Below are 15,114 nucleotides of genomic sequence, written 5' to 3'. Positions count from 1 at the left end.
TTGATGTCACATTAGATTTTGTAAAGTGTGGCGATGTAACTTAAGCAATGTTATTGTTCATTCCTTCATTTCACTTTTCATATGCATTCAAAACACAGGTTCAGTGTAAAGTTTCCTGTATGTGCCTTGGTATTGTATGTGCTTGGCTATTTGCTTTGTCCATCATGCCTCACACTAACAGTATATTCAGTTTTTAAGAGTCTACAGTGCAAAAGAAATCATCATTGATTTGTTTCCTAATTCTATTGATTTTAGGTTGATAGATAATGTCAACATGGCAGAAGCTGACTACTGCTGAAACTGACTGAATATATAAGTCACTTATTTTCCATTCTGGTTCTCACATGATGATATTGCTAGTTATCAGATGTATTTTAACACACAATAGCTAGAACAAATCATGCCTCAATGGGGAAAAGGTGGATAGCATGCAGCAAAACTGCCTTACTTGATCAAAATTCAAAGTAAATTTATTATCAAAGAACATATATGTCACCCTATACAACCCCGAGATTCATTTTCTTGCAGGCATTCACAATACAAAGAAACAATAGAATCAATGAAAAACTGTACACAAGACGGACAGATAATGCAAATGCAAAAAAAAAAGAAAAAGAAACAAAAGAAAATAAGTAATACTGAGAACAGGAGTTGTACAGATCCTTGAAAGTGAGTCCATGGGTTGTGGAGTCAGTTCAGTGTGAGGTGTGTGAAGTTATTCACACTGGTTCAAGAGCCTGGTGATTCCTGAACCTGGTGGTGTGAGTGCTGAGATCCTGTACCTCCTTCCTCATGGCAGCAGTAAGAAGAGAGCCTGGCCCGGATGCTTTTAATGGACAAATTTAGCACAAGGTTCTTATGAACCAGGCAACACACACAAAATGTTGGATGAACTCAGTAGGTCAGGCAACGTCCATGGAGAGGAATAAACAGCTGATGTTTCAGGCCCAGACACTTCCTCAGATTTCCAGCACCTGCAGAATCTCTTGTGTTTATGACCAGTAAGTAAAGTGGTATGGATCTTCAGTCAACAAATCACCATCTTGACTGTTGATGAAAGGAAAGGCTCAACTATGATCTTAATATCTAGCCAATTGGTCTATATCCAGTCATTTGTAGCTTTTTTCAAATGTAGTATATAGTGACAAAAAGTGCTGGAGGGAACTCAGCAGATCAGGCAGCATCAATTGAAAAGAACAAACAGTTAAAGTTTCGGGCCAAGGCCCTTCTTCAGAACTAGAAAGGAAAAGCAAAGATGCCAGAATAAAAAGGTTGGTGGGGGTGATTGAGAAGGAGGTTAGCTAGAAGGTGATAGGAGAAGCCAGGTAGGTGTTGAAAGGTAAAGTGCTGAAGAGGAAGGAATCTGATAGAGCAGTGGACTTGGAGGGCAATATCAATGACGAAGGAAGGGAAACCCCGTTCTTTGAAGGGAGAGGCCATCTCTGATGCCTTGGATAGGAAAGCCTCACCCTGGAAGCAGATTTGGCAGAGACAAAGGAACGGAGAAAAAGGGATAGCATTTTTACAGGAGTCAGAAAGGGAAGAAGTATAGTCAAGATAGCAGGTTCCCAAGGCTAAACTATATAAAATATAGTGATTTTTTTTTTGAGAATGTTTGAAAAGTCCAATGCAAACTTGACGGTGTTCTTTGAAACTAAAATGCATTGATTCAAACCTTCTCCAAGCTATTTCATTGAGCATAAGCCAGTGAACAATCTAAACACTTATAGCATGGCACAGATCTAGAAACCAAGTGGGCTCTAGCTGCTGCCCAAGGTAACAATATCGTTAGAAATGTCTGAATGCTCTTAATATACATAAATTTATGCAAAATTCCTGATGGGAATACTGGTCAGTGAGTGTAATTAAGTTTAGGGTCACTGATTTTGGCTTTGTAGTTGAATGCCATGACAGTTCTCCCATTTAACGCTTTAATATGACCTCCTTCCTTTCCAGTCCTGATGAAGATCTTGGCTCGAAATCTCTAGAGTTTCCAGTATGACCAATATCCTCTTGAGTGATGTATTAGGAGATAATGTTCAGAAAGAAGGGTTTATATGTGCTCTCTTTAACTAGAAATCCCTAGCTTTTAGTCTCAAAGTGAACGGATAGATTGATAGTGATTTTAGACTTCAGTCAAGCTATTTTCCTATTTTAAAGCATTTTGATTTAATTTACACTTGCACTGCTAGGGGCATAATTTAATGCAAATTAAACTCAAAGGGAGCCATCCACTCCCCTCGGCTTTTCCACATTAACTCAAGGGTTTGTGAAAGGTATTCAGACTTATTGTTATTGCAAACTTATGACTAAAAATGCTCTTCCCGAAATGACTGAAGCTCCCAGATAATTATAACCTAGCACAATCTGTGTTATACAAGTATTCTAAGTTTCTCACCTCATTATTACAGAAATATTTGATCTATAACAAGGCTGCTGATTCAGTTACGGCCCCCAGATCCCCTGTTGAACCACTTCTTGCAAGATCTTTCTCAGTTGAGTCATGATTGACATTGGCAGGTACTGGTATTTTGGTAGTTATCTCCTAGTTTAATCTTCAGATTTTTATTTTAAAATGTTATATTGTGATTCTAATTGTATGGAAGCAGGTTAATGATAATATAATATCAAGAATAATTTGTACAGTATATCAAATCATATCTCTGGGTACAAATGAATAAATAGTCACTGGGCTTCAGTTTTACAAGGTGGTGCAAACATTTTATTTACTGTTGGTGTGGGGCTTGTTAGATGGATGTCTTTGCCTATGTCTTGCATGCTCTGCTGCTTTGGTAAATGCCGGATGTGTTCTGAAGAGATGCATAATAATCGAACATAGCATTCTTCTGAGTGACCATCACATGCATGCCGTTCATTTTCCTCCATTTATGTGGTGTCCTATGATTGAATATAAAACATAGAAATCTACAGCACGTAACAGGTCCTTCAGCCCACAGTGTTGTGCGGACCATGTAACCTACTCTAGAAACTGCCTAGAATTTCCCTATCGCATAACCCTCTATTTTTCTAAGCTCCTTGTACCTATCTAAGAGTCTCTTAAAAGACCCTGTTGTATCTGTGTCCACCACCGTCTCCGGCAGTGCATTCCACGCACCCACCACTGTCTGTGCAAATGTCACATTCCGTTGTATTATGAACTCATGCATTAAAATTATAATTAATATTCCAAAGTTCAAAGTAAATTTATTATCAAAGTACATATGTCACTATATACAAATCTGAGATTCATTTTCTTGTGGGAATTCACAGTAAATAAAAAGAATAACAATAGAATCAATGACAAATGATCAATGTGCAAAAGACAAGCTGCAAATACAAAATGAGGAAAAAATTAACAACAATAATCAGACAAACAGACAGACATACTTTATTGATCCCGAGGGAAATTGGGTTTCGTTACAGTCACACCAACCAAGAATAGTATAGAAATATAGCAATATAAAACCATAATTAATTAAATAATAATAAGTAAATTATTCCAAGTGGAAATAAGTCCAGGACCAGCCTATTGTCTCAGGGTATCTGACACTCCAAGGGAGGAGTTGTAAAGTTTGATGGCCACAGGCAGAAATGACTTCCTATGATGCTCAGTGTTGCATCTCGGTGGAATAAGTCTCTGGCTGAATGTACTCCTGTGCCTAACAATTAATTAATTAATTAATTAATTAATAGATAGATAGATAAATAAGCAAGCAAGCAATAAATTTTGAGAATATGAGTCCATAGGTTGTGAAATCTATTTGGTGATGAGATGAGTGAAGTTGTCCCCATTGGTTCAAGAGCCTGATGTTTAAGGGGCATTAAGTGTTCCTGAACCTAGTGGTGTGGGTCCTGAGGCTCCTGTACCTCCTTCCTGGAGAGGCAGTGAGAAGAGAGTATGAATTTGTGATGGGATGGTGGGGGTAAATCACAGTAAAACGAGCAGGTCCTAGATAGATTCTAGCTGCATTAACTTTTGCTTCTCAAGACCACTTAGCATACTACATTTTAATCAAGCTACCTCCCGAAACACACACAAACAGAACTGCTTTAAAAAGTGGATTTCTTTTGTGCACAACCTGCTTTCTGCCTTTCCCGTATGATAAGTTGTTACTTTGACTTTGAAGTAATCCATTGTCTGCCATTTGTTTTCAAGTGTCTTTGAAGCATGAGGTACAAGTCTTTTTTGATCATAAGAGCAAAGTTAGGCCATTTGGCTTATTGAGTCTGCTCTGCTATTCCATCATGGCTGATTTATTATCTCTCTCAACCCCATTCTCCTTCCTTCTCCCTGTAACCTTTGATGGCCTGATTAATCAAGAACCTATCAACCTCTGCTTTAAAAGTACCCAGTGACTTGGCCTCCACAGCCATCTATAGCAATGAATTCCACAGATTCACTACCCTCTGGCCGAAGAAGTTCCTCCTCATCTCTGTTCTTATCCCTCAATAGAGGCTGTGTTCTCTGGTCCTAGTCTCCTTCATTATTGGAAACATACTCTCCGCATCCACTTTATTTAGGCCTTTCCGTATTTGATAGGTTTCAATAAGATTCCGCCATCATTCTTCTAAAATGAAATATCTTCTGGATCAAGTGTTCCCAACTATTTTTGTCCCATGGATCCCCACTGTTAAACTAGGTTGGGAACCCTTGTTCTAGATATAGCACGTAACCGTCCCCCCCAGCTTAATAAGCCCAATCCACCCGATTACAACCCTGTGATTTATTATCATTTATCATTATCCAATTGTTTTCAATATTTAATTTTTAAAAAGTTGGGAATTGACAGGATCCCCTGTTATTCATGAACTAAATATGTTAATTGATAGAAACCTTGCTAAATGTAGTTCTTTGCAACTAGAGTAACTGTCCTGGTAATGTACTAATTTCCCATTTCCTTTACTAGTGAATAACCTTATTCTCTTGCAATATAAATGAGTATCCTTGTGTCCACAGACCTTTTAAACATTTTCATGATAGCTGTTCAAAGTAAATTTATTATCAAACTACATATACACAGTGCCTATACAAAGTATTCACCCCCGCCCCCCCCCCCCCCCCGGAAGTTTTCATGTTTTATTGTTTTACAACATTGAATCACAGTGGATTTAATTTGGCTTTTTTTTACACTGATAACAGAAAAAAAACTTGTGTCAAAGAGAAAACAGCTCTACAAAGTGATTAAATTAATTACAAAAAAAAAATAATTTGTTGTATAAGTATTAACTCCCTTTAATATGGCACACCAAATCATCAGTGGTGCAGTCATTTGGTTTTAGAAGTCATCTAATTCACTGTTGGTCCAACCAATTGGCCTCCATGCTGCAGGCAGGACTGCTTTGGTGATGTTGACTGGAATGTCTTCCAGGATGAGGATGTCTCTGAGTTCACGGATGGAGTCAAGTGCTTCATCTGGAAGTGCATCGACGATGTTGTCCCCCGGAAGTTGGCCAGGGTCTTTCCAAATCAGAATCCCTGGATCAGTAGTTCCGTGCGAACAACACTTAGCTCGATGCAGAGCTTACACTGCCGGCAATCAGCAGGAACTCAAGAAAAGCAGCTACAATCTGCACAAAGCTATCAAGGCTGCGAAACAACAATACGGGGACAAGATTGAGTCAAGATTCACAACGAATAGCACACGTGACTTGTGGCAAGGGTTGCATACCATCGCAGACTCCAAAGCCAGTCGTTGTGGTACCACCAACATTGTGGCCTCTCTCCCAGATGAGCTCAATCGCTTTTACACTTGGATTGATGTCGCTAACTCTGAGTCTCCGAGGAAAGCCACCGCTACAACCTGCAACCTGGCCATCTCTGAGGCTGAGGTACGCAAATGTTTCCAACAAGTGGACAAGTCGCAAGTACTGAACGGCACCCCAGGGAGAGTACTCAAGATGTACGCAACGCAACTGGAAGGTATGTTTACAGACATTTTTAATCTCTCCCTCTCCCAGTGTAGAGTGCCCTCCTGCTTCAAATTATCCACCATTGTTCCTGTACCAAAAAAGACCAAGGTAACATGTCTGAACACCTGGCGTCCTGTCGCACACACCTCAATAATAAGCAAATGCTTTGAGAGGCTGGTCAAGGATTACATTTGCAGCATGCTACCACCCAAACTGGACCCCCTACAATTGGCCTACCAACACAACCAATTGACAGACAACGCAATAACCACAGCTCTACATACCATTCTTATACATCTGGAGAAGAAGGATGCTTATGTAAGAATGCTTTTCTTGGATTACAGTTCAGCATTCAACACCAAAATTTCATCCAGGCTCAACAAGAAGCTCAGAAACCTTGGCCTTGACCCTGCCTTGTGCAGCTGGGTCCTGGACTTCCTGTCAGATTGCCGGTAGGTGGTAAGAGTGGGCTCCCTTGCCTATACCTCTCTGACTCTCAATACAGTAGCCCCTCAGGTTGTGTACTAAGTCCTTTTCTTTACTCCCTGTATACCCATGACTGTATCGCCACCCACAGCTGTAATCTGCTAATTAAATTTGCCGACGACACTACACTGATTGACATAATCAATAACGAGTTGGCCTACAGGGAAGAAGTCATCTCTCTAACACAGCGGTGTCAAGAAAACAACCTTTCCCTCAATGTTGCAAAAACAAAGGAGCTCGTTGTGGATTACAGGAGGAATGGAGACAGGCTAACCCCTATTGACATCAATGGATCTGGGGTTGAGAGGGTAAACAGCTTCAAATTCCTCTGCACCCACATCACTGAGGACCTTATGTGGTCTGTGCACACCAGCTGTGTGGTGAAAAAGGCACAACAGCGTCTCTTTCGCCTCAAGATGGTTGAGGAAGTTTGGTATGGGCCCCCAAATCCTAAGAACTTGCTGCAGGGGCACAATTGAGAGCATCCTGGCTGGTTGCATCACTGCCTGGTATGGGAATTGTACCTCCTTCAATCACAGAGAGTGGTGTGGACAGCCCATCACATCTGTCGTCGTGAACTTCCCATGTTTCAGGACATTTACAAAGACAGGTGTGAAAAAAGGGCCCAAAGGATCATTGGGGACCCGAGTCACCCCAACCACAATCTATTCCAGCTGCCACCATCCGGGAAGCGGTACCACAGCTTCTTCTACCAGGCCATCAGACCGATTAACACGCTGATTTGAGTGTATTTCTGTGTTACATTGACTGTTCTGTTTATTATATATTAGTATGATTGCGCATTGCACATTTAGATGGAGACATAACAAAGATTTTTACTCCTCATGTATGTGAAGGATGTAAGAAATAAAGTCAATTTAATTCAATTAATTCACTAAATGGAGATCACTTTTGTACAGTCAAGGTGTTTCAACTGACTAGTAAAAATACACCTGTATCTGGAAGGTCTAACTGCTGGGGAGTCAGTATCCTGGCAAAAACTACACCATGAAGACCAAAGAACACCAAGCAACTCCGCTAAAAGATTATTGAAAAGCACAAGTCAGGAGATGGATACAAGAAAATTTCCAAGTCACTGAATATCCCTTTTAGTACAGTTAGTCAATCATCAAAAGATGGAAAGAATACAGCACAACTATAAATTTGTCTATAGCAGGCTTTCCTCAAAAACTGAGTAACCATGCAAGAGGGGGACTAGTGAGGGAGGCCACGAGGAGACCGATGGCAACTCTGGAGGAATTACAAGCTTCAGTGGCTGAGATGGGAGAGACTCGCAATCAACTGTTACCCGGGTGCTTCACCAGTCACAGCTTTATAGAAGAGTGGCAAAGAGAAAGCTACTGTTTAAAAAAAACTCATGAAATCTTGGCTAGAGTTTACCAGAAGGCATGTGGGAGACTCTGAAGTCATCTGGAAGAAGGTTCTATGGTCTGATGAAACCAAAATTGAGCTTTTTGGCAATCAAACTAAACACTATGTTTGGTGTAAGCTAAACTCCACACATCATCAAAAACACCACAATCCCTATGGTGAACCATGGTGGTGGCTGCATCGTGCTGTGGGGTGCTTCACTGCGGCAGTCCCTGGAAGGCCTGTGAAGGCAGGGAGTAAAATGAATACAGCAAAATACAGGGAAATCCTGGAGGAAAACCTGATGCAGTCTGCAAGAGAACTGTGATTTAGGAGATTTGTTTTCCTGCAAGAAAATGAACCCAAGCATAAAGCTAAAGCTACACACGAATGGCTAAAAAATGACAAAGTTAATCTGGAGTGGCCAAGTCAGAGTCCAGACCTCAATCCAACTGAGAATTGGTGGCTGGACTTGAAAAGGGCTGTTCACTCACAATCCCCATGCAGGCTGACGGAGTTTGAGCAGTTTTGTAAAGAAGAATGGGGAAAAATTGCATATGCAGATGTGCAAAGCTGATAGAGACCTATCCACACAGACTGAAGGCTGTAATTGCTGCCAAAGGTGCATCTACTAAATACTGACTTGAAGAGTAATTATGCAATTAACTGGTGCTTAATAATTATAATAAATTTAGACCAATTTGTAGAAATCTGTTTTCACTTTGATGTAAAGGAGGCTTTTCTGTTGATCAGGGTTAAAAAAAAAAAGCCAAATTAAATCCACTGTGATTCAATGTTGTAAAACAATAAAACATGGCAACTTCCAAGGGGGGGTGAATACTTTTCATAGGCACTGAACGTCACCTTATAGTACCTGTGATTCAGGTTCTTGCAGGCATTCACAGTTAATACAGAAAACACATTCGAATCGATGAAGAACTGTGCATAACAGTAATGAACAAACAACCAATGTGCAAAAGACAAACTGTACAAGTACAAAAAGAAGGGGAACAAACAAAATATTAGTAGTAAATAAACAATAAATATCAGGAATATGAGTTGTAGAATCCTTGAAAAATGAGTACAGAGGTTGTGGAATCAGTTCATTGCTGGGATGAGTAAAGTTATCCCCTCTGGTTTAAGAGCCCCGTGGATGAGAGGTAATAATTGTTCCTGAACCTGGAGGTGTGGGACCTAAGGCTCCTGCACCTCCTTCCTGATGGCAGCAATGAGAAGAGATATGAGGTGTCTTTTGTATTTGTATATTTAAAACGCTAGTTCAATAAAAGTGTGAAGTAATTTTTTGTGTTCCTCTTTGCAGAATGTAAGATTCACACTGCCTGAATTACTGACATTTCAATATACTAATGATGGTTCTTTCATCCCAAGATCTGATGGTTTGAACAAGCTGTGAAGACGTACTTAAGCAGTTGGATTGATAAATTCATATTAAACCACTTTCTACACAATAGTGCCTCTGATAATAAACATTGGTGACAGCTGCTTGCAGGTAATTCCAAATGGACACCTGAAGGGTATCTGGATATGAATTTTACATTATGAAGTGTTTCTGATAGATCAGAAACTATACAATGACTTGTGTTCTGAGAATGCACTTTTAATTTAATCAATGAGTTCTTATGGCTTTGTAATGCAGTGCATAATACAATTTTTGACAAACGCTTTGTAAAGACAATTTGACATGACTTGTCTGAATTGTCTTTTATTCATGACAGTTTATTCTCCATTTCAGTAATCAGGGATTGTTGAATTTTTTAAGTATGTTATTAATATTTGCTGTGCTTGAGTGCTATGTCACCTGTCAATGAATGATACTTTTGAGTAGATTAAAGTGTTTGCTAAATCTGGGTTAGACTAATGCACAATGAAATATTCCTGGCAAGTGAGCCTCCAACTGATGGCATGAACTTTTACTTCTTCTGGTAATTTTCCCCACCCCTTCCCTCCTATTTCCTCTCCTCACCTGCCCATCAGCTTCCCCTAGTACCATGACCCCCCACCCCTTCCTCTACCATGGTCCACTCCCTCTCCAGTCAGATTCATTCTCCAGCCCTTTACCTTTTCCACCTTTCACCTCCCAGTTTCTCAGATCATCCACCTCCACCCAATCCCCACCCACCTGCCTTCACCTATCAACTTCTAGCTTGTGCTCCATTCCCCCCACCACCCACAATCATTTTGTTCTGGTATCTTTCTTTAAAATCTTAATAAAGGCTCTCAGCCCAAAATGTTTGGAAATACAGACAGTTTATTAATTTCCATGGCCTGCTGAGCTGCTGTAGCATTTTGTGTGTGTTCTTCCAGGCAACTTGTTCGTAACATATTCTTTTCTCCTCGTGCAGCTTAAATGTTCCCTGGTCTGAATAGATGAGCAAAATTCTTTTTTAATGCTAGGTCAATGATAATGAAGACATCCATTTCCTGTCTATACCTCTAGCGGAATTCTTCAGTTTTATTTTAAACCATCTAATTGAAATGAGTAAAATAGCATTTGGGGTGAGCTCTTAACTGTGGTATCTTGTCTTAAGCATGAATATAAACCAGCATTGTTCACATTTTTTCCTGATAATGTTTATGATTCAAAAGAAATAGTCTATAAGATGTAGTCTAGTTATTAAGAAACTGCAAAGTTTGGATCTTAATTAAACTACATACTGATAAATATATATGCTGACATTTTATATATATATATATAAATATATATGAATAAATTAAGCTTCCGTAACAGACTGTACAAACAGAAATAAACATATTCTTAAGAAATATTTGCTGCTGTTTTATAATTCTGCTCGAGCTCTCGTGTCTTCTTTCAATGGCCTCTTAAATTTAAACAATATCCCTCAAAAAATAATTGGTCATCTTTATTGAACCAAGCTCCTAAACTGGGAAATTCAATACCTAAAACTATAAGGGATGCAGACTCAGTTGACACATAAACACTCAAAACCTTGCTTTTCACTGAATCTTTTTTTGTCTTTAATTTTCACATTTATTTTTTTTTAATTTTATTTTCATGTTTGCACTTTATCCCATTGTAGAGCATTTTGAACTACAACATCTGTATAAAAACTGCTCAATAATTAAGTGCAAACACGAGGAAATCTGCAGATGCTGGAAATTCAAACAACACACACAAAATGCTGGTGGAACACAGCAGGCCAGGCAGCATCTGTAAGGAGAAGCACTGTCGACGTTTCGGGTCGAGACCCTTCGTCAGGACTGACTTCGTCCTGACGAAGGGTCTCAGTCCGAAACGTCGACAGTGCTTCTCCTTACAGATGCTGCCTGGCCTGCTGTGTTCCACCAGCATTTTGTGTGTGTTGTCTCAATAATTAAGTTATTGTTTTTAAAATAACTGGTCCACTCACAACTAAAGAGGCAATTTTTCATTTTGGCGCACCAATACAGCAGCAGGTTTCCATGATAATTTAGGTGGTTTATGGGTCTATGGATGTGAGGTTAAGAAATGCACTGTATGCCCCTTGGCTAGGAGTTCAGCTAGAAACTAATATATTATGCAGTTTAAAATGTATTATTGTTTATAGAACTGTCAACTGAGAAGCAGGTCCTTTGACTAATTGCTTATTTCTAAGTTTCAAAATACATTTAATATCAAAGTATGTATCCAGAACACAACCTGAAAATATTTCTCTTCACAAATGTTCATGAAACAAAGAAATCCCATAGAATGATAGAAACATTGAAGCCCCAAAATCTCCTACCCCTCTGCACAAGCAGTGGCAAAAAGTATCAATCCCCCCCACCCCCACCCGTGCCAGCAGAAGCACCAACCACCCCCCCACCATGCAAGCAACTGTAACCTTCTCATGCTTGTTTACCAACCAACTTGCCTATCAATACCAATCCCATTGATTGCATTAATTCCATATCCCTCTATGTGCTTGGCATCAGCGCTGGACTTCGGAGCGAAGGTTCCCGAGTTCGAATCCAGCCAGCTCCCTTGCATGCTTTCCAACCATGCTGGGCTGAGCATCGAGCTAGCAAATTGGCCTCGTAAAAACAAGAAAGCCTGCTAAAAAAACACCATCACGACGGCGTCCCGATGACTCCACTCGGAGTTAAGGGCTTTCTTCTTCTATATGCTGCTCATTCACATTCAACTCATTGTCATTCAACAGTACACATATATATCGTCAAACAAAACATCGTTCCTCCAGGCCAAGGTGCACAACGCAGTACATATAATTCACACACAACGCATAAAATAATATTATCACAAATAATAAGACACATTTACTGATATGTTTTGTAACTCCAAAACTTAAAACTAATTGAAAGTAAAACACAGGAAGACAGGAATAAACCTGTGAACTCCTAGTTTTGCTTCTTTACTTTTAGCGAGGTGCGCACATGTGACTTAGTGGGGTAATGATGTGTGCCATGCACGTACTTTTACATATAACTGGTAATTATTTAAACAACAGGATGCTTGATCAAACAATATTTTTACAATATTACTCATGTTACTAAAATATTAAATACACAACACTCCTCTCTGCTCAGATACACACACACACACACACACACACACAGAGTATACCAAATAATACAACTACTATATAGACCTTCACAGCATAGTAAATTTTACCTATTCAGGCATAAAAATTTAATCGCTGTGGTGAATTTCCTACTCTTGTGGCTGTGCTGAAACTCTGGACAACTTCTTTAACAATTGACTCTGCTCTCCTCAACTGATCAATATTTCATCTCCAGATGACATCAGATACAATCTCCGCTGTGTGGGAGAGTGGTCCAGTTATGTCCTTAATCTTTCCAATTACCTACTTTTGATCACCTCTGTAGTCCTTGCCAGGACTGCTTTTCCAGGAGTGAAACATCGAACCTTCTTGTTTGAAGAACCCTCAATTTATAGCTGGATCCACTACTACCAAGAAATCTGTGCCCATGAATGGTCTGGCAAAATTCACATGAATCCTCTGCCAGGACAATGCAGATCATTCTCAGGGATGGAGAGTTCTGCTCTTGGCATCTTCTAAATGTGTTGGCATCCCGGACAGTGCATGGCAAGTTGCTAGCTCTGCTGATCTATCCCAGGTCACCAGAGAAAGCTTTGAGCCAACACTTTCATTTTATCACCTTTAGATGACTGGCATCTAGCTCCTTCAACACGTTAGCTGTCAGCTTCTCTGGTACAACAACTTACAATACCCACAAAAGGCAACCCCCTTCAAGGGCAAATTCATTCTGGTGTTGGGAAAAATGGGGTAACTCTGATTTCTGCTACACAGTCCAGCCATTTTGGGTTGCCGTATAGACCAGAGAGAGTCCATGGTGTTTCTGGTTTCCTTTTGATCATCTCTGCTGTAATAAGGAGATTTCCAATTTACATTAGGGAGAATATGTCAAGAGTGTCCTCTTTTGTAAATTTTTCTGAAGTTTCCTTTTAAAGGATTAGTTATCCTCTTGCATTCGCTCGGGTCAATCGTGTCCTCCAGGAAAGAGCCTGTAGATTCATAGAGAAGTACAGCACAGAACCAGGCCCTTTGGCCCATCTAGTCCATGCTGAAACTATTTAAACTGCCTATTCCCATCGACCTGCATTGGGACCATAGCCCCACATACCCCTACCATTCACGTACCTATCCAGACTTTACAAAACTTTGAAATCAATCTAGCATGCACCACTAGTGCTGGCAGCTAATGACCCTCTGAGTGAAAAAGTTTCCCTGAATGTTCCCTTTAAACTTTACACTAAGTTTGTATTCTCACCCAACCTCAGTCTAAAAACCCTGCTTGTATTTACCCTGTCCATACCCCTCATAATGTTTTATACCTCTTATCAAATTTCCTCTCAATCTTCCACGTTCTTGGGAATGCAGTCCCAACCTATTAAATCTTTCCTTATAACTCAGGTCCTCCCAGCAATATCCATGTAAATTTTCTTTGTATTCCTCAAACATTGTTTACATCTTTCCTGTAGGTAGGTGACCAAACATCAACATCCCATCTCCTGTACTTGGATTTATGAAAGGCCAATATGTCAAAAGCTTTCTTTACGGCCCTATCTACCTGTGACCCAACTTTCAACAAATTATGGACCTGTATTCCCAGGCCCCTTTCTTATACCTCACTCCTCAGACTTCCACTGTTCATTGTGTATGACCTGCCCTGGTTGGTTCCACCAAAGTGTAACCCTCACACTTGTCTGCCGTTTTCAGACATCTTTCCAGTTGAGACAGATCCCTCTGCAAGCCACGATAGCCTTCCTTGCTGTCCACTACACCCCGCAATCTTGGTGTCATCTACAAATGTACTCATCCATTTAACCTTCATCCAGATCATTGATATAGATGACAAACAACAAAGGCCAACCAATCCCTGTGGCACCCCACTAGTCACAGGCCTCTAGTTAGAGAGGCAACCCTCTACTACCACTCTCTCGCTCCTCCCGCAAAGCCAATGTCCAGTCCAATTTACTACCTCAATTTGAATGCAAGTGACTGAACCTTCTTGATCAACCTCCCATGTGGGAAGTCTATGTAAACAACATACCATCATCCACTTTCTTGGTAACATCAACAAAAGAGTGCTTAGACATGAACTACCATGCACAAAGCCATGCTGACTATCCTTAATCAGTCCATGTCTATCCAAATACTTAGATATCTGGTCCCTTAGAATATCTTCCAATACTTTCCCACAACTGATGTCAGACTCACTGGCCTATAATTTACTGGTTTATGTTTAGAGCCTTTTTTAAATAATGAAACATCCTGTTTTAAACATCCTCCAATCTTCTGGTACCTCTCCTGTCACTAAGGATGATTTAAATAGCTCAGCATTTGTGCTGCTGCTGTTAGCGGAACACCTTTCTGTGGATTGAAAATATACACTAGTAGTTGATCATCAGTAACAAGGGTAAACTCTCTCCCTTACAAGTCCTGGGTCAAACATTTTACATCCCAAACCAGACACAAGGCCTCTCTGCCAATGTTGCATCCTTTTTCTCTGCAACGGTAAGGGAACGGGATGCAAGGGCTATGGGGCATTCACTTCCATAACTCATAATGTGACATGACTGCACCTATACCATAAAGTGGTTCATCACAAGCAAGTTCACTGGATGATGTGGATTATAATGTGTGAATACAGTTTCTTTACCTTTTGGAAAGCCACCTCACATTGCTTTGAGCATTGCTGCTTCTTCCTGATCTTTAATAGTGAGTTCAAGGGGGGAGCACAGTACTCAGGTTTGGCAGTGACCTCTTTAAGTAATTCACAAATCCTGAAAAGGACCACAATTGGTATGTGTTCTTTGTCCTTGGGGCATCCACCACTGCTTAA

General features: G+C 40.2%; 1 protein-coding gene across 9 annotated transcripts in view; it reads left to right on the top strand.

The window, feature by feature from the left end:
• Positions 1-10,521, top strand: part of atp11c (ATPase phospholipid transporting 11C) — a 198,870-nt gene extending 188,349 nt beyond the window's left edge. For 3 of the 9 annotated variants that reach the window (XM_073057768.1, XM_073057759.1, XM_073057760.1), the window contains 2 exons: positions 2,412-2,495; positions 9,089-10,521. In XM_073057768.1, the coding sequence (XP_072913869.1) occupies positions 2,412-2,495; positions 9,089-9,181 (177 nt within the window). In that variant the 3' untranslated portion in view covers positions 9,182-10,521. Of the gene's footprint in view, positions 1-2,411; positions 2,521-9,088 lie in introns of those variants that run through there. The other 6 variants (XM_073057764.1, XM_073057766.1, XM_073057765.1 and 3 more) reach the window with 5 other exon arrangements.
• The last annotated feature ends 4,593 nt before the right edge of the window (positions 10,522-15,114 follow it).

Source organism: Hemitrygon akajei, chromosome 10, assembly GCF_048418815.1.
Source record: "Hemitrygon akajei chromosome 10, sHemAka1.3, whole genome shotgun sequence".
NCBI lineage: Eukaryota > Metazoa > Chordata > Chondrichthyes > Myliobatiformes > Dasyatidae > Hemitrygon > Hemitrygon akajei.
The sequence above is the reverse complement of the archived record's forward strand: the minus strand, read 5'-3'. Positions and strand labels throughout refer to the sequence as shown.